The sequence below is a fragment of the Nanorana parkeri genome, unplaced genomic scaffold (genome assembly GCF_000935625.1).
Source record: "Nanorana parkeri isolate BGI_ZX_2015 unplaced genomic scaffold, ASM93562v1 scaffold874, whole genome shotgun sequence".
Classification (NCBI taxonomy): Eukaryota; Metazoa; Chordata; class Amphibia; order Anura; family Dicroglossidae; genus Nanorana; species Nanorana parkeri.
Window position 1 is genome coordinate 38,196 of NW_017307142.1, and position 25,934 is coordinate 64,129.

Below are 25,934 nucleotides of genomic sequence, written 5' to 3' on the forward strand. Positions count from 1 at the left end.
ACCGATTCTTTATGCAGGTGATACATCCAAAGTTGTAGTGGGTGATGTCTGTTTGTGGATTATTTGAAAAAAACAAGTCTCTATGGTTGATATGATTTAGGGATAATGTGATCCAATGGAGTCAAGTGTGTATTCATTGACCTCCGCACACAGTCACCTCTCGTTGGTCTATTTTTTAGGATGTATCATTCACTTGATTTACTGGGTTATTTAAACTTCCCCTTAACCATAATTCTCTCCTGATGTTGTGTGTTTTTCAAGGGGGAGACCTGTGCAGGACTATTTTATGCTGTTTTATAGTCGACCGTACTCACAGTTAGTTGTCTCGTACCCCTTCTTTGTAAATCTCGGAAGTCCTGTAGTTCAGCACTGCCGCTGACATTGGATTTTATCCGCGGTCACTTCAGGGAGATTATAGGGAAGTTTGGTCTGGTTTGTAGATCAAATAGACAAGAGTCTTTCCATCGCCATTATCCGGGGATCCAAATCCTCAAAAGAGCTGCCGTCTGTGCAGGTCACATAGTATGTGTATCATACATTCAAGGGTGGACGCGTTTCGCTCCGCCTATCGGAGCTTCGTCAGAACCGGGAATATTCCCTCCGTTTAAACCCTTAAAGATTTTGCTGTGCCGTAGACTGTGTGGGGCCCATAGGATGAATGAATGAGTGTTTGAGTGCTACGAACAGCGCTGTTCTTTTTTTGAGAATTTTTGAGAAGCGGTGTTGATGGTGCGGTAATTGATGTTTTGTATCACAATAAAGTTTAGACTTTTATAAGAAACTATCGGTCTATCAGTAACCACTTTTTCAGTGATCCTCACTTGGAACACTGTTGCCTCCCCTTTTTGTTTCAATTGCTCTTCTCTCTCTGGCAGGTTACGGTGGTGGAATGCAGCTGCATTAGATGTGACAACCAAAGAGTGACAAGTACACTTGTCTTTTGCCCATGCAGGGCAATGCAACAGATATACTTTATATCCAGCTTTTGCTGCACCTTCCCTCTACTCAATATACTGCTGGGACTGAGGGGAGACAGCCCTGTGTAAGCTCCAAATCGATTTTAGTGAGGACTCTACCCACCTCCACATAATGCCGCTGGTTCCTACATCGTTAATTGCCAAGCACCAGCATTGTCATATGGGAGGAAGTGAAGTCACATGCTTCTCATACCTAGAAGTACCAGTATTACTCTTTGAAGAGAACAACATAATGGTGGGAGAGTGAAAACAATGTGTGTATAAGATGCTGCAGGGGCCAACATTCAAATTAACCAGTTGTTTTGCATTGACACTGGACACATCCAGATCTTCTTCTGCCTCTGTAGGTGCTACATAGGAATGAAGGGAGCTTTAGTACTTCATAGGGATGAAGAATATTAATGTCTACAAGGCTGTCCCTTCCAAAAAAATAGGTGAAGTGAAAGAAAATCCCACATTTTGAGTTGTCATCGGAACAGGAATAGATGGGGAATATCTTCCACTGGTTGTCGTTACCACCAGCGATTTCCTTCTCTTTGGAGGGATTTTCTGTCACTTCTTGTTGTGGCTATCGGACAGGAAGTGAAGGGAAATCTCCCCAATGGGACACAGATGGCAAAAAAAGCCGACAAGGTTTATAAACTCCCATTACTCAATCTATAACTAAAAAAAAACGTTTTGACTTCAGTTCTACTTTAACATCAAGACCTTTCAGGATTCATCTTGGCAGATAGGGCATTCCAGGTAAACTCCTTTCTATTTTTCCTGTAAGAAATGCTAAACCAGAGGAAGAGGTGATACCTAGACATCTACCGTAAGTGATCTTGTATGTGCTATGATATGCAAATGGAGTATCTGTCCACTCCTCTTTTAAGCTGCAAGAAATTGGAAAATGTGTGATAAATATAATTACTATGACAAACAATCAATAGGTAGGAATAGGCAAACTCAAAGCTGCACTCCAGGCACACAGCTCAATACATAAAATAGATAAAATACATAGCAGGGAGATGTAATTACAAAATATTTCTATTGCTGTCCATCCAGTCTGAGATGTACACAGCCCTGCCTACAGCACAGCCCTGTTTAGCACTCTCCCCACTCCTGCCTTGTGACTGGATGGTAAAAGGTAAAGCAGGAGACTGAGGAGCTTATCTCTCTGTATTTATTTAGATCCTGTTTGATCTCAGAGGTTAAGCAAGGCCAGGCCTGGACAGTACTTGGATGATGGACTGTCTGGATTACATGGAGAACCAATGATTGGGAGGCTGTCATTCTGACAGCCGGGTATTGCTACTACACACATCATGTGTACTTTTGTTGGTTAAAGTATAGTTAGTCAGAATAATTAAAATGCTTCTTTGTATGAAAATGTCCCTTTAATTCCTGTCCTGGAGACCCAACAGGATGTGCAAGCATATAGATTCCCTTTACCAAAAATAGGCCATGGGTTCATGGTGAGCCAGACATGCCCATGCTTACTACTTTTTTCCCCACTTTCCATGTTTTTTATCTTCTCTATGACATGGCTTCCCTTCAATTGTATGATGCTGACAACAGACAATACAACACTTGAATAGCTCTCAACTGTCCATCTTTCCTCCTAAATTGTCCCTCTTTTTTGGTGGGATCTCTATTAAAAACTATATTACTATTAGTACCACAAGTGTTACACTACACAAAACCTTCATCCAACCTCTAAAAATTACATTTGCTATCCTGAAAGGCAAGTATGAATATGGCCATTGAAAAGAAGAACTTGTTGGTTTTGCCAATAATCGTGTGTATATTCATTGATTTTGTTCTTTGTCTATATACTTTCTTTCTCATCTCAGAAAGTTAGAAGATATTTGGCTCTTGGCTAATCACTGCTGTGACCACTGTGAGTCCTATTACTGTGCCACTGGATTGTAAAGATCAAGGACACAAGAGTTCTACTCTTGCATCGCAAGGGGTAATTATTTTTGTAAAAGTGCCTTTTGCTCTGAGAGCTTACCTTTGTCAGGTCATTAACATCTGCCTCAAAGCCAGACATCATTGATATTTGCAATATGGACATGCCAGAGTCTTGGGACTTCAGGTATCTGCAAAGAAACAACGATGTTATATATATGTGCTTTACTTATTAAAGTGGAACTATGGGGAACATAGAGGGGGGGGAACTTTGACAAGAGGAAGCATAGCCCTGTTTCTACCAAGATGGCTGCCTCCACACAGAGATATGGTGAAGAACAAGGCAAAATAAGTCAATAAGGGGGAAAATCTCAGCTGCATGGAGGCCACAAGCATTACTGGTGACTAGTCCTTTGCCTTCTGTGTGCCCTTTATTGTGCACAGCTTCTACGGTTCGGGCTCTCTCTACCACAATTGACACAACTTATAATTGCTACGCCAGTCTTAATTGGATTATTTTAAAATCAAATAAATGTAAAATACTTTTCTAGTTTAATCTACAGTCAGCTATGATTTTCTAAAACTGGAAAATAATGTATGAGGTGTTTTAAACACAATTAGTGTACAGAAAACACCTAAAAAATGTTATCTCCTGCTAACCCGATTGGCTCACTGCTTTCCCCAGGACTTTTATATGTCGGGCTGGTTGTTTTATGTTTGCTTATCTGTTTCACATTTCGGTTCAACACCAGCTTTAATTGGTCATTTGTCTAGGCCCATTTATTACATCACTTACCTGGTACAAATGGTGAGTGAGACAGTAGAAAGGGTGCCCTCTGGTCCCTTAGCTGTACAGAAAAGGTAACAATTAAACAGAAATAATAATAATAATAATAATAATAATAATAATAAGAAAAAACAATATGTATATATAGATACGGATGTTTTTTTTTTTTGTGCCTTGATGTGAAATTTATGTTTGGGCATCAATAAAATTGCACTGTACTGGCTTAGAGAGAGCAGGATCCATGTTTTCACTTCCTGCAATTATTGGATTTCTACACTGCTATTGGATCTGGGGAGATTTGGGGGATTTTTAATGAGAAGGGATGCTGGGAGCCCAAATTTCACTTTTGCTGGAGTACATCGTAAATGTGCACTACTTCAGGTGAAGAAATTGGGGGTTTTTTTTATGTGACCCTGTGGCCGCTTTTCCTACACTTCCTGTCTAGTGAGACTGTTGCTCGTGCAACAGGAAGCGAAGGATAATCTCTCTAAAGGATCCCCAAAAGCAGTAAAAGCCCAAAGAGAGATATAATCCTTCTCCACTCTATCCAATCTCCAAAACTAGAAAAAAGTTTCACATACACTTTATTTAAAATGGAATACTTGGACTTTCAAAGACAGATCAAAATTTTTGCATTGTCTCTCTTTCTCTGTCTCAATAGCATAGTACACAGAAAATGCCTGTTTAGAAAAAGGATATAAATAAAATTTTTTTTTTTGCCATCCTATGCCATCTTATAATTGGACATCATAGATTTTTGCATCATAATTTTATTTGAATACTGGGTTTGTCCCAAAAACATCACACATGGTCTTGTCATTGCTCATAGTTCTCTATTTGGAGTTTCAATTATTGAAAGCGCAATCATGGGTCATTACTGTATTAAAGGTGAACTCCAGGCAAGCTGGGTATACACAACTTTTGTTTTCGGAACCATTGTGGTATATGGCTATTGTTTTATTTTTAAATTAAAGGAGAACTATGAGGTGAGTGATTTCCACTCATCCTCATAGTTACAGCCGACCTGTGACAAAGAAGCTGTCACAGGTCAGCTCTATTGATTGGGAAGTGAGCAGAAACATGCACTGATACGCTCACTTCCTGATCGTTTTCCTGCAGTGAGCGGTGACTGTCAGTCCCCGCAGGGATTCCCCCCCCCTCCCCGACTCTCCAGCGCTGACTGGAGGAAGGAACAGGGGGGGCGGGCACAACTGGCACTGCCTCGAGATAGGCAGAGCCAGCTGCCACTCACGCAACTGGGTGGATCCAGACAGTATTGTCGGAATCTGTCCCGGGCCACTCTCAGTATATCGCAGGCTATATACTGAGCTTTGAGCTACGGAAGGAGGTTAGCATATGTCCTCCCGTGACCCTAAAGAGAACTATGGGGAAAAAAACTTACCCCATAGTTCTCTTTTAAGGAGAGGGGGTAATCAGGGACTAATATTAAAAAAGAGAGCGGTGCAATGGATTCCTAATTTGAATATATCAGCCTTTCTAAAACAGGGTGCCACTGCACCCTGGGGTGCCTTCGCACTGTGCCAGCAGTGCCTTAACATTTTGGCTAAAGGAGAGGGGGCCTTTGATGTGCAAGGATCTCTTGATGTGAAGGGGGAAAACTCTGGTGTGAAGGAAGGCTCCTTATGTAAAGGGGGTCTTCTGATGTGAAATGGGACTCTGATGTGAAGGGGGAAACTCTGCATCTTTTGCATTTGTGTCCTACCTTAAAATCCATGCCAGATCCATGTCCCGGATAAGGGTTTGGTAGTGGTGGAGGTGACCACTCGTCATTTTTTTACGTTCTTGCATTTACAGATTTTCGATTTAAGACTGCGGTGCCTCCAGATTTTGCACAATTTTAAAAGGTGCCGTGACTGAAAAAAGGTTGGGGGACGCTGGACTATATTAAAACTAAAGGGTCTTAAAGTATATATTGATGTACATTTAATTTTATGATCAGGAAACAATGTTGTATTGTAGTTTCACAGGTGATGAGAAACCTGTTGGGGAGAAGGGATGAGCTCTGATTCAGGCCAAACACTGTCAGAACCTGAGGTCCTCCCAACTCAGAAGGAAGCTTTTTCTGCTGCACAATCAGCTGTGGCCGGGGAACTCTGCGCATAAACAAAGGGGCGAGATGCAGTGATGTTATTGACTTTATATGGCCACATTGCTATATTTGGTCAATGACATACCTAATATGGCCATGTGGCCATATAAAGCCCATGACATCAACACAAGCATCCGGCCCCTTGGTTTATGAGCAGCTGTGGAGCAGGAAATACTCCACCCCGCAGATAATTGGTCAGGTTGCCCCATGTCCCTTCTGGGTTTGGAAGAGCTCAGGTTTGGACCAGATTTGGTCTGAACCGGGACTCATTCCTTTTGAAGAGTAATCCACCTGTGATCCACACTTAGTACATTGAGGGTTAATGTTTGAATGAAGTATATGTCATCTCTGATTTAGCTTGTATTTATATTCATGAGGCTTGCAACTATGTTGAAATGTTATTAATGAGGAAGGGCCAAGTGAGATGACCCAAAGCTGTTGCCTATTGGAAGACGGGGTGTAGAAACACTGTCAAAGGATAATCATATATATTGACCACTTACCGACAATGTTCCTTGTCCTTTTCCTGCTGCAGTAACCACAAAGTTTCCACCTTGGTTAGTCTGTAATGAGATCAAATTTCCCTAGTTAGACAGATGCAGAGAAGCATGTCCAAATGGCTTACAATCTTAAACAGAACTCTTATTGTTATGGAACAAGCATCACTTTAGAACGATACTTTCAAAGCCGATTCGCCCCTCTGCATGCACTGAGGTTCAATTTCCTTAAGGCACATGAAAAAAAAAAACATGACAAAACTCGCCAGCACTCATTTTGGCCAATGCAGCACACCACAATGTGCAGAGCTTTTACACGAGTGCTTTGTAGTGTGCTCCAGATCAGATATGTATGCATATGTGCATTGGGTCGTCATTCAGAATTTGGGCAAAACTGCCATGTGCTAGCATGCATTGCAGAAACAGGTGTTAAAAGGTGGGTTCTAACATGACTAAGAGAATCATCAATTAGGGGGGTCCTTTTAACCCACCAAACCTTTACCTAATGAAAACACAAGACTGTGTGACATTAAGAGGGTTATTTACTATGAGCCAAAGGATACAGCCGTAGCTTTGGCTGATCCTTCGGCTCTCTTCGGCCACCGGAGCCCTTTGGTTCAGTCGAACCGAAGGGCTGCTGTGTGAGCTATTCACAACAACCCGTACAGAAGCCGAAGGCTGCCGAGCGGCTCAGTTAAGCCGAAGGCATATGCCTGAGCCAAAGTGACAGCCGAAGCGGGGCAAACCCGCAAATGACAGCTGGGCGGCGCTCACGGCTGGCTGGGGCCAGTTGAAATGACAGATCAGCGTCCCCAAATGACCTGCCCAGTACAATAATCTGCAGAATCTTCTGAAATGGCCATACTAACCCAACACTTGGAAACCAACCGCTGTCACTCTATTCAGCTGACTGCCTTCTTCTTTTAAGGTAAGCCTGCTGGCTTTTCTTAACACAATAATCCAATTGTTTACTTCTAAATATGTGGTTAGGAGCGCCTAGTGCAGTGATGGCGAACCTTGGCACTCCAGCTGTTCCAAAACTACAAATCCCAACATGCATCTGCCTCTGGGAGTTATGTCTGTGGCTGTCAGAGCCTTGCAATGCCTCATGGGACTTGTAGTTCCAAAACAGCTGGAGTGCCAAGGTTTGCCACCACTGGCCTAGTGCATACTTCTGTCTCACTTACACTTTGTTTAAAAATGTTATTCGTTAGCAACAAAAGATACAGCTAATGTGTTTTGGAGGAATAGACTTCCCCTCCTTCAAGACCAACATGTAAAGCACAATAACAATGGAATGTATACTGAAGTAACATAGTAGTAATAGCAGTGATGACTAAAATACATTCATTATAATATCAAATACAATTTAACTAAATAAATAATGGAAAATATGTATCTGCTTACCATGGACTGAGCTCCCTTGAAATGTTGACAATAAAATGCTGATACTTTGACTTATTTCCACTGCAAGACCTGTGAGCGACCCTTTATCTACTTTGGATTTGTATTGATATTCTTGTGGATGACATTACAAAGAGAGTGCGGGGGTTCCCATGGGTATATATATATAAATATATATATATACCGGTGTGTGTATATATATATATATATATATATTTATATATATACCGGTGTGTGTATATATATATATATATATATATTGTAACGTTTAGGGTAAGGATCCTTAGCCAGACAACTTTATACTCCTCCAAACAGTACTTGAACTTAAATTGCTTCTTTTCAGCAAACAGACACAAACAGGGTGTATCTTCAAGCAACATCTTCTATCTATCTTCCGTGCCACAGACCCTCTCAGCCTCTCCAGCCAGACTCCAGCTCAGTGTCTCATGCGTCACATACACACAGTCTCCCAGGCTCTGCATGTACTCCTGCACCGCTGACTGCCTCTTCCTTTCTGTCCACTCTCTTAATAGGGCTGTTATCAGCCACCTGGACAGTCTGGTTTGGCAATTGCATCTGTATACCATAGTATTCAAGCGCACACTGCCCATTCTGCATTGCGGTCATCGAAAGCCCGCCCCTCAGCGGGGCGGGCTTTCGATGATCGCAAGTACGATCTGGCCGTCCAAGGTGGGCAGATCGTACGAGCTTTCACTAAGCATACGACCATCGCAAGACAAAAGTCTTGCGATGGTCGTAAGGTGTATGGGCACCTTTAGAAATCTCCAGAGACCCAGATCCCACTTATATTCAAGAAAACCCAGAAAGAACTGGAAACCCAGCACTTTCCCTGTAACACTATATGTTTTCTGGACCCTCTCAGCCCATCTGAGAGTCCTAGGCGCCAAACACACCAATCACCATAGTGACATGGCACTGTCCTGTCACAATATATACTGTATATATATTTTAGTACATACATACATATATATGTACACATCTACACACTTGTATGACATGATCCATATTGTGCGCATTAAGCATCTTCAGCATATGCTAAGGAGATTTTTACAACCTCTTGCGTTGCTGATTTTATTAGGTATGCAGGGCAGTGTTCACAAGCTGAAGCTTACTGGGGGTTAACTGATTTAGCCTGGCCATCAATCTTTAAGAACTAGTCTCTTTATTTATTTAAAGCTCAACTGAACCTTCATTTTAAAGCAGCTAGATACATTCCAGGTCAATCAAAACGAAACAGTTCATTTCTTTGGAAAGCATCCACATCCCGAGTAGAAAAGCCCATCCCCTGCCAGCATTCTGCAGAGAAGGACCCTTGCTCTCTGTATGGAAGCAGTGGTCTGTCTACAGGAGTCAAACACGCCCCCTGCTAAATTAGAGCTGGAGCTCTCCAATGAGCAGGAAGCACAAGCTTTACTGAATGCAGAGCTATAGGTCCAACTTCCTGTCCTACAGTTCAGACTCTCTTTAATGAACTCCCAATACTTTGTAAATATTCTATTTCTACTAGCTGTCAGGGACCGCACTATGCAGTTATTCGGGTCCTACCTGATCTGAGCGGGCGTTCAAAGCATTGTTGTTGTTTAGACGAATTTTTGTGGCTCCTGATCTTCCAGGAAGTTTGAAGGTGACATCCATCTCCAGTTCTGCTAGGCCTGGAGCATCCAGGTAGTATTGAGCAGAGGATTGGAAAATCATTATTGTACTCTATAATGGAAGCATAAAAATAAAAGGTACATTCAGTCATTGCACAGAATAATTAGCAATGCCAGGGGCAGAGGGCTACTGGCATCGGTATATTGTGTTGCCTTTAGTTATGATGGAACTTTTTCTGAATTTCAGTTTCTCAATAAACAGCGAGAGAAGTTTACCAGCATCAGGTTCTTGAGAAGCTTGTATTATGAAAGTGTATGTAAACCATAACAATGAACTTCTCTTATTGGCTCCATTTTGGTCTGTTAACTTGAGTACGAGCCTGTATATACCCCTTCATTACCCGGACATTTTTCAGTTTTCAATGCTGTGATAGTTTGACTAACAATGATTCCGTCATGTAACACTGTACAAATAAATCGTATATATTTTTTTATGGCAGATAGAGCTTTCTTTTGGTGGTATTTAATTGAAAAAAAAATCATTGGAAAAAAAAAGCCTAATAGTTGCAAAATAGCATAGAAAGAAATGGCTTGATGCCTGGACTAGGTTTTTTTTTTCTAAGAAAATTGGGTAATTATGAGTCATAGTTGTCACACTTATCACATGATCAGAAACTGATTGGTTCCCAAATATTAATGGAGACCAGAGCTGTCAGTGACAGGCATGATGGATATCTACAATGCATACCTGTGCACCGCTTGCTCTCATATGATGTAAAGATTTGATTAAAGGAGAACTATGAGGTGAGTGCTTTTCACTCACCTCATAGTTCTAGCCGCCCTGTGACAATGAGACTGTCACAGGTCGGCTCAGTAAATCGAGAAGTGATCGAACACATACCGGCGTTCGCTCACCTCTCGATCCTGTCACAGCTCTCTGCCGTGACAAGGGAGGCGCTGGATTCCCCCTCCCCGCTCCATTCCGCCAGCGACGTCTGGCGGATCGGACGGGGGAGGGGGCGGGTACAGCTGGCTCTGCCTCTAGATAGGCAGAGTAAGCTGTCAGTCATGCAGCTGGGCGGATCCAGACATAATTGTTGGGATCCGCTTCAGCTGCGGCGTCTCAGTATAGTACTGCTCGCGGTATACTGTGGCGTCTCAGTATACCGCGAGCTATAGCTCGCGGTATACTGAGCTTAGGGTGACGGGAGGACGCTAGTTTGTGTCCTCCCGTTACCCTAAGGAGAACTATGGGGAAAAGCCTTAACTCCATAGTTCTCCTTTAACATTCCCTCACCACGAGAATCTGTGTTTTAGAACAAAAAAGTATATGTATAGTATATGTAAGTTTTTTCGTTTTGGATAGGTGGGGAAGGCTTAGACTCTGCCAAATTTGTATTGCTGTCTGCAGGGATGTCCCTACAGTATTTGCCGTCCAAGGGCAGGGAGGGATGCGATGCTAGTGATGAATGTTAAGGAGGGAAGGGGGGGTGCTAGTGCCAAATGTTACTGGTAAGTTGGGGGTATTGTGGGGTGGCTGTTGCTACCTCTGCGTCCAGCTCTGTCTGGAGTCCCTCACTGACGTCACTGGTTGCCAGAAGCTGGATGGGAAGCTGGACAGAGTGTTAACAGGTTGCTAAAGGCTCTTGGCCCGCTTGATCCATTGAGATGTCGCCTGAGGAAACCACCTCAGGCTGCGTCATTTTAGGGCGGTATGTGTCTCTGTTGGGGAGATTCAACCTCTCTATTTGTTCTGGTCACCACTGTGACCAAGACAGAAAGTAAATAATATATTGTCCTGCAATTCTGTCAGAGGGAGGTGGGAGGAGGTAGGTGAGGGTTAGATTAATACATGTGTGGAAAGTCTACTTTAAGTTGTAAGAATTCTTGTTGTTTTACTATCCATGTTGTATCACCCCCCAATAATCTTCAGTTTTAGTCAGGAAAATGCAATTCCCTCTAGGTAGATTTTGTACAAAGCAATGATTTAAAGCCCAAATCCAGTTTTAAACCCACCCCCTTCCATTTTCCTTTGCAGCCTATTGGTTGATATAGTAGTTGGGGTACACTTGATTTAATTGTTGTAGTCCTCCTTTTTTAGCTTCACCATGGGGAAATGAGGCTTAGAAAAGCAATGTTATAGGAAAGCATAGGTTAGAATATAAGGATAGATAGGATTACTGGCAGCAGCCCATACCTGTGTTGATCCCCACACTTCCCCATGGAATCTCTGCTCTGTAAGCCACCGAACTACTAATCCAGCCTTCTCATATTCTTTCATTTTCAAAAGAGCAAGGAGTGCATAGGATGAAGCCTCCAGTGATAGGTGGTGGGAGCCGGGTTCCTGCCAGTGATTGTTACCTAGAAAAGAGATTTTGTGGCATTTAGATGTGACCAAGAATAAGTTTAAAATGCATCTTCAGCAACAGTGGATTAATTGTACCCTGGGCTGTTTCAGGGCATGGCCTCCCTGCTACTTTAATGGGATCATACATAATGGCTGGTGTCCATTGGCATCTGTGCTTTGCTTCTTATAATGCATTTCTGCAGGATTTGGAAGGCGTTGTTTGAACTGCAGATTTAGTCCTATGCAGTGGTATACTCTTTGCAAGCTACACGTGGGATGCTGACATATAATACGCCCAGGTACAGTGACTGTCATCTAAAAGGGTCTGCAACTGTGTCCACTTACAGCACCCACACACAATATTCAGTTGGTGTAATGCTACAGAAGACTGTCACTGCAGACATACTACAGGAGATTGTCTGAGACTGCAGGCAGGAAAAAGGTGTGCTTGCAGACTGGAGACATACTGTAGTCCAGTTAGAGATTGCTGAAATGTTTTATGACACTGCTAGAGATCACTGCCATCACAGCTTCTTTACAATCGATGCTCCCTTAACTCTGTTGACTGATTGTGTGTGTAAGGGGCGGCACACCAAGTACCAAGGGGCCACACGTGGCCGTGGAGCTGAAGGTTGGGCATCAGGGTCTTAAAGGAAACCTTTATTGAGAGGAATACAAAGTCTGCCCTTGCTGATCACCTTCTGACAAAAATGAAAGGCTTGAGAAGCTAAAAACTAACTTTGTAATATCCTAATGCACCCCTCTGTAGTCTGGGGCCCTGGACACCCACCAATTCTAGCCTTAATATAATGTATTATTGATCTCCAGCCAAAAACGTTTTTTAGAGTGGGGATGGATAAGAATCTCTCTCTCTCTCTCTGTTTGTACTGCCATATGTGGCCCCATTGGAGAGATACATCCTTTCTTCCTGATAATGTGCCACCAGGGCAGGAAGTAAGAGGAGATCTATAAGAGAGATACAGACAGCAATAAAAACTACTTTATAGTACAGCAGGGAAAGGCTAGAGCATCAGACAGCGTTGTGTTTCTGTCTTAGTGTCTCCTGGAGATTTTCACTCATCTTCTGCCTGGGTGTCGTCCTCACAGCAAGTGAGAAATTTAATCTCAGCCTCAGACAGCAATAATGGATTCCACTAAATGTTTGTGAGTTCTGTTAGTGCCTAACAGGTGTTCCTAGTCTGAATTATACCTGTAGATGCAGACATGAGTTTATTGATGTTCACCAGCCTTCCAGCTCTGGCCAGGGCATAAGAAGTGACGGCAATGGAATATGGTTTATTGATAACTGGATACTGCTGCTCAATGTATGCTATAGCTTTGTCAATGCTGTTTCGCAGGTTCTGTAGAACAAAAAATAGATTACCATCATGTTTATTAGCACAAATGCCTTAAGAAGTAATATTAAAAAATATATAAAAATTACATGTTTTTATTGTAGGACAAACAATAGGCTGGTGTGTATATTTAGTATTTTCTTTTTCACTTAAGCCTGTACATTCTTATTTAAATCCATCTGTCCATTCTTCCATCCATGCCTTTCTCGTACATTCATTGTTCTGTTGATCTGTCCATCTACCCAGCCCTCATTCCATGCATTTTGTCTCATATATGCCAACCGATATGCCCATCAATCCGTACACCTATCCTTCCATCCATACATCCATACATATATTTTTCCATTCATCCATGCATCCTTCATCCACCCATCTATATTTTGATCTATCTTCCCTTATAACCATCTATTGGTCCATCCATCCACTTGTCAGTCCACTCATCAATCCATTCATCCTTCTGTTCACCCAGCCATCTGGATCTATAGAACAGTCCATCTTCTCTCATATCTATTTGTTTACTCTTCCATCCACTTATCCATTCATCCTACCATCCCTTTATCTTTCCCCATCTACTATTTCCTCCACCTGTCCATCTTATTCAAAAAGCAAAATATTGTTTTAGTTTTTGATGGAGCATGGAAGGAATAGAACCCTTGCCAGGTTTATTTATTTATTTATGTATTGCTATCTATGTACCATCAGGGTGAGATTCACTCTCTCTCTTTGTCCTTGTAAGCACTGTTACTGCAAATGAGAAAAATCCAGTAATTTGATTTTTAAGCCAGGGCAGGAATAAAGGGGAATCTCCCAATAGGGGCATATGGTGTCAATATTCTAAAAGAGGATTTTCCTTCCTTTGGAGAGATTCCCTCTCACATCCTGTTCCGTCTCAAGGAAGGAATGGAAGAAAAAATCTCCCCCAAAGGGTACAGTCAGCAAAAAAAGTTGACAGGAGTTTAAACCATTCCCAAATTACGAAAAAAAGTTCAGATATGCGTTAAGTTGTCCACACACAGTCAGATAACATACAGAATGAGAGTCTTTCCATTGGCAATATCAGTGTTTAGGACTAGGGCAGTCAAGAGACAATTTAACTACTTACATTTACAGTTCCAGTACAGGATTCCTCACTTTCCAACATAGCGATAAGGACAAATGCTGTGAGTGTAGAATCTAGTTCAACAGCTCCTTTTGTAATACCACCCTGTACAAGAGAAACATACTTAAATATTTGAAGTTATGAAGTTACATGACTATAACGGAATATAATCCGAGCATAAAAATTGACAGTTTAAGGCCACTATAGCTGTTTGCTGTGACTGGCTCAGGCTTAAAGTAGTAAAGCAGAGTCAAGGGTAGTGTTGGTGTAACGTAACCCACCACAACCAATCATGTTCACAACAAATTTGACTTCAGTTTGCTGAAGTCAAATTAGTGGAGGCACTTTTCACATTCATGTTACTTAGCAAGTCAGAAAAAGTCAATATTCTGATATGGACTTCAATTTTTTTATGCATAAAAAGCAGTTGATAATTAGAAGATCTAGAAAAAAAAGGATCTGGAAAATTCCTTGGTTTAGCATTCTACTACATATGTTTTCTTTCTTCCCCTTTACAAATTCCAGTCTCTTGGCTCCCACGTTCAGACCCTGTGGTCCAGGAGCCACCCAACCATTTGCTTAAGGCCTAAAGTTTATCTCCTACAAGGAAGTCCCATTTGCCCAGTTTTACCCCAGACTATTGCAACTGAACATACTGGTAGAGTGGGTCAAGCAGTCTAATTCGCTTCATCCCATATGCCTGACCAACAAGACCATGCTTGGTGGTAGATCTCCCAAGATGATTAGGAGGCTCCTGAACTATATGGTCTGAATTCGGGAGCAGAGAGACTGGAGTTAGTATTGAGAAGGGATGTCAGGATCTGGATCTGAACCAAGGGCCTCTGCTGTGTCTGTACCTGCTGAGCCACTCTGAAACCTTGGATAGCTCCTTGCCTGATCTCCTGTGTAATCCTCAGGTAAACCTAGTTTCTGCTTAACTCTGAACTAGGGTTGCACAGATACCAAGTACAGTACTCGGTACAAGTACGAGAACATGTACCGATACTTTTGAGCTCCAAGACTACACTAGAGAAAAATTCAAAAATTAGGAGGCAGCTGTCATTTGTAAGGAGCACTCGGAGCTCCTGGGATTTGTACATCTCTGCTTTAATGTATGATTTTGTTTTTATAAATATAAATAAAGGGATGTACAGATACCAGTTTTGCGAGTACGAGTACTGGTACTTGTCGAGTACTTACAAGTACGAGTACTGATACATTTTTGTTTATTGTCATGTGACAGTTTTTCTAAAACAATACAGACTAATGATTTCAGGACAGTGGTGGAGTGCCAGAGCTAGGTCCAGCTGCAACCGCTGCAACCCTGGTAGTTCTCATGAAAATGCCAAGTATCTGCACTGGTACTCGATCTGTGCATCCCCACTCTGAACTCCTTGCTCCTCCATTGAACTTCCTATATAAGCCACGCCTCTGCACTTCCTGTTTGCTAGATTATTGTGCTCCTGCCAATATCTTGCTTTCTGCTCCCTCTGTGATAATCCTCTCATACTGCTACCCGTGTACCGACCTTTGGCTGCTGATTCACTGACTACTCTCATCGTCTTCCACTTCATACCTGATACCTTTGGCTACTGATCTCAGCTTGTATGCTGACTACGCTTCTGCCTGCTCCTATACTACTACTGTCTGCTTGTGTAACAAACCCGGCCAATTATACCACAAATTTGCCTGCTGTTTTGTGGACTTTGAGCCGGATCCCAGATTGTGACAAGGGAAGACCGTGGACAGGGCCATATGAAAGATTAGGCCTAGATACTCCAAGTGATGAGTCAGATCTAGGGCTGGTTTCTGGAGATATAGGATTCCTTCAGCATCTGCACTATTGAACATTGGCTAACAGAGTCTGAGCCGACTGTTACCTCAGCAGATATCACACGATGGGGATACCTTGAGAGCAAAAATCAACTTAAACATTATAACTTGAAACATATACCCATTTAAAATATTGAAGCTGCAAGCAAAGGCAAAATAATAATAATAATAATAATAATAATAGTAACACTTTGGTAAACAAAAGAGTCCTTTTTTTTATAAAGGCACGTCTATAATGTACATACCACCATCTCCTGATGGTATACTGGGGCATTTTCCTCAAATAAGCCATCTGGTTTCTGCTTCTCCAATACAAGCCATTTCACAGAGTCACACAGTACATTTCTGTCAACGTTGATGAGCCCTTGAGCTAGGGCAAAAATTTTCACAACATAAGCTGTGAGCCTGCGGAAGACAAATCATAATAAAAGTAGTAAGCCAGAGAAGGTAGAGTACAAGAGGAATCATATTGCAATGGGTGGAATCATATTAAGTAGACAGAATAAACACAGGTGGAGTCAAATTAAGCAGGGAAGCAGACAACATAAGCACAGGAGGAGTCACAAAGCTTCTGAGAGATAGCCATTTCTGTCTTTTCTTGAGTTTTTCATTGGAGGATTCAGAAAATAAGTTGAAATGGACCTAACATCAGATATATATTTTAATGTTTAATGCATGCTTGTCAAGAAATATTTAAATGTAACACTGACAGGTATTTATTACCCTTCACTGAGTTCATAGTACTCTCCCTGACAATAGGCTCAATTCACAAAGGATAAGAATCACAACACCAGGCCACATGCCCTCAACATGGGAAGGGACCCCCTGGCAAAGCACCTTGTACCTACGTTGACGAGGACAAGGGCCTCTTCCCCACAACCCTGGCCTAGTGGTTGAGGGGAGCAGTGGGCAGAAGGGCTTATAGGAATCTGGTAAATAAAGGGGGCAGTTGTTACCACTATTCATTCACCAAATAAACAGTAAAATAGTAAATAAACACACAACACCTTAACCTAAACTGGAAAGTAGTAATGTGGGTGCCCCCTTTCCTGCTCTGCCAGGCTGCTGCTCGGATCAAGGGTCTGGTAAGGGATTTTAGGAGGGCCCCATGCTTTTTTTTTCCATAATTCCTACCAGATCTGAAGGGTCTGTGATAAATTGGGGAGGGGACTCCATGCTGTTTTGTGTTTTTTTACTTTTAACAACTTCAATTTATTCTGAATAATATTCTGAAAACAATTTTGGATGCATCTGAAATTTTCGTTATCAAAAATTTGTATATGTTCAGATTCATTATTCCTTTCATTCGGAAATTTGGATGCATCTGAATGTCCGAATATGCCGATATTTATCCGAATTTCAATTCATAACTAAAAGAATCGCACATGTCAGGATCTTTTTAATGTAAAATTCCAGCCATTTTAAGATTTGAATAGAGGGGACAAAGAACTAAAAAAACTGAATTTAGTCTTATCAAATTCATTTGGATATTAATTTTTAGGTTGGACTTTTAATTGTCCAGCCAAGGAATCAGATTGTTTTCTTTATTTTATATATATGGTAATTGTGTTTTTGGTTTTCCACAAGCAGGGGCGTCCCCAGGCGTGCTGCCACCCAGAGCGTGATGCCATTGCGTATGTGACATCATTGCGCATGAGCGGCATCATCATGCAAGAGAGGAGGGGGATGTTCACCCAGCAGGATCCCCTCCTCTCTCGTGCAACTGTCAGGCTCTGGGTCCATGACTGAGTGCTCGACTTCTCAGAGGGTGTGACACCAAAATGACTGCCAGTCATTTTAGTGTCACCCCCTCCAATGGTGCTACCTGGTGCGGACCGCACCCCATGCATCCCCCTTGTGACCCCACAGTTCACAAGTGTTCTTTAGACAAGTTTATTATTGTAAATATATAATAGGCAGATTTTAAACATCTCTGTATGGTGGGAGACTGTATAGGCCTTTTTTGAGAATATTCTATTTTAAAGAAATACAAATTTGCCAGGAGTTCTAACTTTTGCTCACTCTATCCAAAAAAAAACAACAATTTTAACTTGACTTCAAACTTAAAATAAAGGCATACAATGCAGTCACGACAAGTTGTCTCTATTACCATGTGCTTGATGGTGTGTCAATCCAGGCACCATAGGAAGCATCTGCTTTGCGGAATGTCAACTGTTTTGTTATTCCTGTTTCCCAAAAAGCAATCAATTAATAAACCAAATATTATTAACAATGGTGTTAAGGTTACTTTATTGCATATTTAAACAAAAAACAAAAGCAATGGTAACTGGGAGAGATACCATGTCAGACCGTGAACATGAGCCATTGTAATAATGAGCCAAAAAAAAGCATTTTCATTACTTCTCTGAAATACAAATCTTCTGTGTCCCTGCTGGGGAGGTTCACCCTCATCCTGGGGACCATTGTCACTGGGGCAGAAATTGATGGGAAATCCCAAAATTTTACAGTTTCCAATGGGGATACCTGTTCTTCGGCTTTTGTTCTGCTTTATTTCCTTTAGCCCTACCCCTTCTAACACTCAATATCCAAATATCCAAGTCCCGTCATACCCCCATGACAAAGGACATGCACATACAATTCATGGAACAATAATTATGAGTTTTACTGGGGGTCCACTGTAGAATGTGTCCACCACAGTACATATGGAAGGTACAGACATCTCTTTCTTACCGTTACTGATGTGCTGGAGGGCCTCTGTTCTGCGCTGTACGCCTACTTTTTCCCACTGACCGGTAGCATCCAGATAATGAGTGGAAATCACAGTAGGAGTCATACTCATCATGTTCTGTTCTCCACAACCCCAAGGAGCAGTGATCAAGTGATTCAGATTGGCTCCATCAATGGATTTCTCCACTAGTTGACTAATTGATGTACCTGAGAATTGCAAAGATCTGAGTTAAAGTTGATCTCCGAGAATGCGTCATTTACCCCCCCACCCTTCTAACTAATTGCTGGGTTTAAAAAAAAAAACCTACCTGGGGATAGAAAGGGTTAGATGTTCCACCTGTGCACCACAGTCAACACTGAATAAGGATTGCAGTGGGTCCCAGCACCACTGTGAGCCATGAGAGCACAGGAGCCCTGGGTCTTGCTACTGTCCTCATCTGACCCCCATCGATATATGCCCACAACCAGCCAATCAATCTTTTCAATGGCCAAAACAGTCATCAGGAAGGTCTTGAAGCCCAACCAAGTATGTAGAACTGCTGCTTCTAAACTGTGCCATTAACATTTGCCACAAAACAAGTTGTGCGAGTCTGCCATGAGCTAAACAGCTCAGCTGTGTGTGGACAATAAGAGACCAATGTATTACGGAGAGCAAATAACACTATCCGCTGCTCTTTTATAACCTGTGGTATTACTCAGTACCGTGGCCTGCGTTCATACAATTCAATATTGCTAAACGCTGCAGAGAGACTCTGTAATTGGAAGGTTGATCATGACCATACTCTTCTCCTGGCTTTTTTTTTACATCTTGCATTCCTTTCTATGTGCTCCGGATCCGGAAAGTGGTGGAGCACAAAGCACATTTGTCAAGCATAACGCTTTTTTTAAAAGCTGCGGTATGGCCACATTGTGCTTTTTAGTTGGACCAGTAAGGGCGTGATGCCAAGCAGCCACAGTTTAGTCTACCTGTCCTCAGGCAGCCCAATGGACACAACCAGAAGCACACTGGCATAAGGTGACTGAACATGATTGCAGTGGACCAGTAGAAGTATTGGATAATGGAGTATTACAAAGCACAGTTATTTAAAAAAAGGTGGCTGTAAATATGCACACATATATTGTAGGAAGATATTCATGGACCATACTTTCTTTAATTTCCCAACAAAACAATGCTGCTACCTTGACTCTCAAGAGCCTGCCCACACCCAGTGTGTAGGGAAAGAGCTTTTTGGAGATGTATTTCTGGGGGCATGCCAACATCAATGAGAACTGAGCTACCTGGTGATCATATCACAGGGAGAAATAAAAGCTGTTTCTTGCTACAGAAACAAGGTAAAAGTAAATATGCCAGAAAAAAGTATATATACAGAAACAAGGTAAAAGTAAATAAAGTATCAATGCCGGGGCATGATCTAGATGGGGAGATTTGGGAGTAAATGTGGGTAATGCATGGAGATGATTATGTATCTCCTCTAGGCACAGACCCATCCAGCAGCTGAAGGGGACGAGCACAGTCCATGCACATTGGATGGGCTGCAGGGAATGCTAAAATGTTATATTTTTTTGTCTGATCTCTCAGCAATGTTGTGCAGAGGGGGATGAGAAGTCGACACCAGGTCCAGGAATTGTTAAACTCGTTTGCATCTAAATGACTGTTAGAAACAGACCCCGAAACAAATGTTATCATATAGAGAGCGTTGTCATTTCTCGGAGAGTGCAGTGCGATTTTGTTGAGGGACTAGATATAAATATTGCTTCTTGAAACACTTACCTTGGACAGTGACAATGGTCTCAACGTCTGTTTTTGGAACAATATTTTTGATATCTACTGTTTTGATTAACTCCTCCTGCACTCCGCCTGAAACATTAACAGAGAAACATTAGACAATAAAGCATCTGCTCACCCCAGGTTTTTATGTTAACATTGTCCCCGGATCAACTTCCAGGAATGTAATCAGTAAACATTACACCGTGCTTATAGTCTATGTAAACCCCAACAATTCATTTCATTTTATTTGCTCAGTTTTGGTCTATGGGGTGAAAAGCAATGATTTGCATGGCCCCGCCCACTGTCATGAATAATCCTCTTATTTTTGGCATATGTGATGTAATGAGACATGTGATATCTTCTGTTCTAAGAAGGATTTACTGAGCAACAACATGTAGTTGAAATTTACAGACCTTTTCCTTTTCCTTCGGGATCTAAGACGACATTTGTTAAGGTCTGCACAACCCGTCTTCCTTCCGGCTGAAACAAAACACATTTATAAAACATCAGACTTTATCTTACAAAAACTTGAATGTATGTAAACCGTAACAATGACGTTCTCTTATCTGCTTCCTTTTGGTCTTCTTAGAGTGAAAATATACTCACCTCTCTTCCAGCGATGTGATGTCCTTGAACTTCCTTATCAGTGCCAACATCTTCGTCTCTTCTTCCAGGTTCAAGATCTTTGGTCACCTTGGTTGGCCATGCTGATGACATGTTTCCTGCCATGTGCCGGTGTTAATTTATCCTAACACATGGTGAAGTATTAATACATTTCAACATTTTTAATACCCCTGAGCTAAAACCCCATGAGGGAATGTCCAATTGTGAGATGCTCCTCTATATTAATATCTGAGACTTTATACACTTTATATATGTGGGATCCTGCCTTACGATTGAAACTGTATTTTAAGATTTTGGGTAACTAAAGCTGTGTTGTACTTATAGGAAATTTTTGGTAATATATTTCTTTATATGGATTGTGTACATATGAGTTCCTAGACACGAGATGTAGGGGGAAAAAAAGGACCTAGAGTTTTGGTTGTTTGGTTTCGTTTGTGCAAATACGCACACTTGTGCCTGGCGGCTCATAAATTTATTACTGTTAGATGACTATTATACAAAACTAATAGGAACACACAACTGCATCCTAATTTTTTGTTGTGTAGTTACCATCACTTCCTGTTTTTCTCCGAAACAAAGACACCGAGATAGCAATAAAAACCTAATGAGGCTCTAACATAATGTGTTCTCACTCACCACGACCCTCAGCTTCTTCTTCACACCATCTGAGATACCTTGCCCAGATGCCTTCACTTCTACATCATGAAAGCCCAAGGTCAGTGGAATAATGATAAAGGGTACGGCTACGGATGAGGCGGGTTTTACATCCACAAATTGACGGTATTTGCTCTTGGAAGTGGCGAGACTGCAGAATTGTTCATTGTAAGTCCACTCCAAACGTACCTAAACCAGACAAAAATATAAATACAAAAAGCACATGAGCGTTATTTGACCTTCGGGAACCACTGTGCTCTTTTTTTCAAAGTTTGCAAATTCATAAACTTCAGTGTATGTAAACCCTAACAATAGACTCGTATCTACTCCCTTGTGGTCGATTCTATATGCCATTGAAAATGTTTTGTTACATCTGTTCAATAAGTGCAAAATATCTGTCAACCATGCCAGAAATTCTGAGGTGTTCTGTGTACTGTACACATCTCGCACATTTCCTGTACACACTTTCTGCATTATCACAATAAGCCCTCTATGAGTGTAATGAGCTCTCACAGCTCGTATCTTGGACTATAGGGAAATTATAAAAATATGTTGTGAAAATGAGGTTTTAGTAGTTCAGCAAAAGACAACTGGACAGAACTGAAACCATTTAGTAAACAAAAGTTGTGTTTGTTGCCAGCCCACAACAGGACTTGGGGCCCATTCACACCATATGTGTTGGGGCTTCACTGGCCTTTTTTTCCAGTGCAGCCTCAACGCAAGTGAAGTCAATTAGCTTTGTCACAGATGGGTTTGGTTCACAACATGGGCGATGCGGTGTTGAATGCGCTGAAAAAGTACAGCATGCAGTACTTTTTTCAAAGCCGCGGGATGTGATGCAGTACAATTGACTCACACGCCGGTGTGCCCGTAGAACTTGAAGAAATTTCACTTGTGCCATTTTAATAAAGTTCTATTTTAAAAAAAGTTCAGTGCAATCCAAATATAAGAGATCATTTAAATTGTAATCCGGCCAAAGACTCCTGGTGACCTCTTAGGTGTATAAGATCACGTTATGTTCTGTGATCTTCCTTATACACAATTATACTATTATTGCATGGGCCCTAAAGGATGACAGATAGAACTTTGACATGTTATAAGATTCAATGGCTTGAAATATCAATCAGCGCATTATTATTATTATTATACCTCCTGCCCAATTTCCTCAGTCATTACAAAGCTGAATGAAGGTGCATCATCCCTAATGCTGCATTCTCTGTACAGAAAAATAAACAAACTTATGGAAATTCCATCAGAGATAATGAACCCATCTTATAATGGCCATAGAAAGGACCTTAGGTGCTAAGATCTTTCTGCAGGAGTTGATAAGAGATATAAAGAGCCTTTATTCAACAGTACATTTTGGATAGATATAACCTCAAATCTATAATAGAAAATTTTATTGATAAACATGATATGAATCATGTTCTACTATATAAGCCATTCATTTCATGTTATCACCTGGGCTTGTTTATCACCTGATAAACGGATTAACTTACTCTTTGTTTACTGTTGCCATAGTTGTAGAGAATGGCTCTTATCTCAACTTGTTCATTCCTGATTACAGCATATGGAAGTCGGAGATCAATGAAGAAGGATAGCGCGACCTGAATATTATGTGGTTTAGACACACAGATTCCTGCCAATGAAAACACAAAAAGCAAAATAAACATGAAAAATCTTCAACCAAAAACAATCTTCCTACAGGACAAGAAAAACATACTAATCTTAAATCACACCCATCCTACATGAAGAAGCACCATCCCCATTATAAGTCACACTCATCTTAAATTACACCCATCCTATATGAGAAAACACCAACCTATCCTAAATCACACCCATGCTACAAGAAGACACATCATCCCCAGCCTACCATAACAAGAGGAAACCTTATCCCATTCTAAATCATGCAGATCCTACAAGAGAAAACACCATCCCCACCCTAAATCACACCCATCCTACAAGAGAAAACACCATCCCCACCCTAAATCACACCCATCCTACAAGAGAAAACACCATCCCCACCCTAAATCACATCCATTCTACAAGAGAAAACACCAACGCATCCTAAAGCACACCAATCCTACAAGAGAAAACACCATCACAATCCTATCCTACAAGAGTAAACCTTATCCCATCCTAAATCACGCACATCCTACTTGAGAAAGCACCGCCTCCAACTAAATCACACTCATCCAATACGAGGAAACATCATTACCATCCTACATTAGGAAACACTATTGCATTCCAAATCACAGCCATCCTACGTGAGAAAACATCATCCATCCTAAATCACACCCATCCTACATGAAGAAATATCATATGCCTCCTTCATCTGGATGAGATGCAGCCGATGTACGGCTGAAATCAGCTGTACAAGGCTGAAGTGAATAGCCGAACAGCATTCGGCTCACTTCACTTCGGCTCATTTATTCAATCGGCTGCCTTTGGCAGTTTAGTGAATAAACCCCTTAGAAAAACAATCACAATTCTGTTCTTTATTCTGAATCATAACGAGATTTTTATAGTTTATAAGCGTGAACCACAGAGTTTGATTTTGGGATATGGGAAGTGTTTCATACATTTTTGCGAGGGATTTTTAACTTTTGGTCAGCATTTTATGGACAGGTACGGGGGGGCGGTACAACCTCTAACCCGTTCTTTAGGAGGTTAGTTTGCCTAGGGCATGTCTGATGTCTGATGTAGAGAGCTCCACTTTTTCTCCACAATTCCACAAAAAGAAGCAACTTATTTTTGGCAGATGCCTGTGTCCATCAGCATTGGGGTACTAGCTAGAACGTCTGGCATGTGACAGTTTTTGAGGATGGAAGCAATTTTTTGTTTTACATTAGGTAAAAACATCTTCAACATGACTGCTGAGAATCATAGTTAACTCACGTAATTTGAACAATTTCTTTTCCCTGTTCTCCCACCACCAAATAAACTACTAGACAACTTATGAGTTTTAGAAGAGCAAGGCCACAGCTTTATTGACTTTAACATCATAATACATAACTCTTTTTTCCATTTTTCCATTAAATTGTGCCAATCACAGAAAAACTGTGAGCACCCAAACAACATAACCTTATAACATAACATTGACCACCTGTCTTCTCCATCAGTTCTAGACAGGCGTCCAACCATCAAGGCATTTCAGCAAAGGCTAATGTGGTAACCGAATTAAGCTGGCAAGGTCCAACAACTGCCAACAAAGGTGTGACAACTCAAAGAAAAGAGGAAGGGTGGATGGGCACATTCAGCTTGCTGGTCAGCTCCCAAGAGGCCAGTAGACATGTGCGATTCGTTTCGTTCCGAATCGAAACTCGGACGAATTTTCGGAAATTCGGACATTCGGATGTATCCGAATTACGAATTACAGACATAACGAATGCAAACAAATCCGAATTTCCATTTCCGAAATTCGGTAGCGGTAGTTCGAACGTTCGTTTCGTTTTCTGTTCTTATTCGTTTCTTATTCGTTTCGTTCGTTGGAGCAAAGTGACATTAGAGAAGGAGAAAAATATTTTTTCCCCCTCAAATGTTACGAACGAACGAAACGAATAAGAAATGAATAAGAAACGAATAAGAACAGAAAACGAAACGAACGTTCGACCTACCGCTACCGAATTTCGTCCGAATCCGAATTCCGAATCCGAATTGACTTTCACACCCGAATCCCGAAAAACGAAATAACACAAATCCGAATTTAAAACTAAACGAAACTAAACAAATTTTTTGGCAGTGCACATGTCTAGAGGCCAGAAATTCCTCCCCTCAGGCTTTTTATCACTTCTCCATATCCCCACCTATTAATCTCCATATCCCCACCTATTAATCTCTATTCACCAATCAGCTCTCGCTGGCACCCACATACAGGGAGAGGGTCCATATTACCGACCCCTCCCAGTTTAATGATTCCAGCAGTCAAGGCTCCTTCTCCTTAAAGGTCTAGAGACCTGCCATTATTTTTAATGTAAATACCTGTGCCATTCTATCAGAGATATAAAGACTTACCTTTGTTTTCAGACAGACTCACAGCCAAAACTTCCCATGTAGTGATTGAGTCTTTTAAGAAAACGCTGAGAATCTTGGATGAAATCCTGTGTGGGAGAAAGTTGATTAGAAAATAATTTTTTGGAATTGTCTTTTTATTGTGAAATATGTTTTTCTCCCCGTACAATAGTGAAACATAACACAATGCAGCTTAAACTGTATATCACCCCAACATTCAACTTCTCTTATTTGCTCAATGCTGGTCTAGTATCTCAAGTATCAGCCCTGCTCC

General features: G+C 41.4%; 1 protein-coding gene across 1 annotated transcript in view; it reads right to left on the minus strand.

Moving 5' to 3' along the window:
- LOC108794608 (A.superbus venom factor 1-like) overlaps nucleotides 1-25,934 on the minus strand; it is a 74,022-nt gene that overhangs the window by 7,600 nt on the left and 40,488 nt on the right. Inside the window, exons 19-36 of the mRNA XM_018565688.1 lie at nucleotides 25,664-25,749; nucleotides 23,149-23,288; nucleotides 21,632-21,838; nucleotides 20,785-20,851; nucleotides 20,375-20,461; nucleotides 18,607-18,810; nucleotides 18,026-18,101; nucleotides 16,161-16,320; nucleotides 14,086-14,187; nucleotides 12,839-12,989; nucleotides 11,479-11,642; nucleotides 9,235-9,393; nucleotides 6,271-6,330; nucleotides 4,260-4,337; nucleotides 3,667-3,728; nucleotides 2,974-3,061; nucleotides 1,822-1,852; nucleotides 822-895 (exon numbers count right to left, since the gene is read on the minus strand). Of these exons, the coding sequence (XP_018421190.1) occupies nucleotides 822-895; nucleotides 1,822-1,852; nucleotides 2,974-3,061; nucleotides 3,667-3,728; nucleotides 4,260-4,337; nucleotides 6,271-6,330; nucleotides 9,235-9,393; nucleotides 11,479-11,642; nucleotides 12,839-12,989; nucleotides 14,086-14,187; nucleotides 16,161-16,320; nucleotides 18,026-18,101; nucleotides 18,607-18,810; nucleotides 20,375-20,461; nucleotides 20,785-20,851; nucleotides 21,632-21,838; nucleotides 23,149-23,288; nucleotides 25,664-25,749 (1,996 nt within the window). The remainder of the gene's footprint in view (nucleotides 1-821; nucleotides 896-1,821; nucleotides 1,853-2,973; nucleotides 3,062-3,666; nucleotides 3,729-4,259; nucleotides 4,338-6,270; nucleotides 6,331-9,234; nucleotides 9,394-11,478; nucleotides 11,643-12,838; nucleotides 12,990-14,085; nucleotides 14,188-16,160; nucleotides 16,321-18,025; nucleotides 18,102-18,606; nucleotides 18,811-20,374; nucleotides 20,462-20,784; nucleotides 20,852-21,631; nucleotides 21,839-23,148; nucleotides 23,289-25,663; nucleotides 25,750-25,934) is intronic.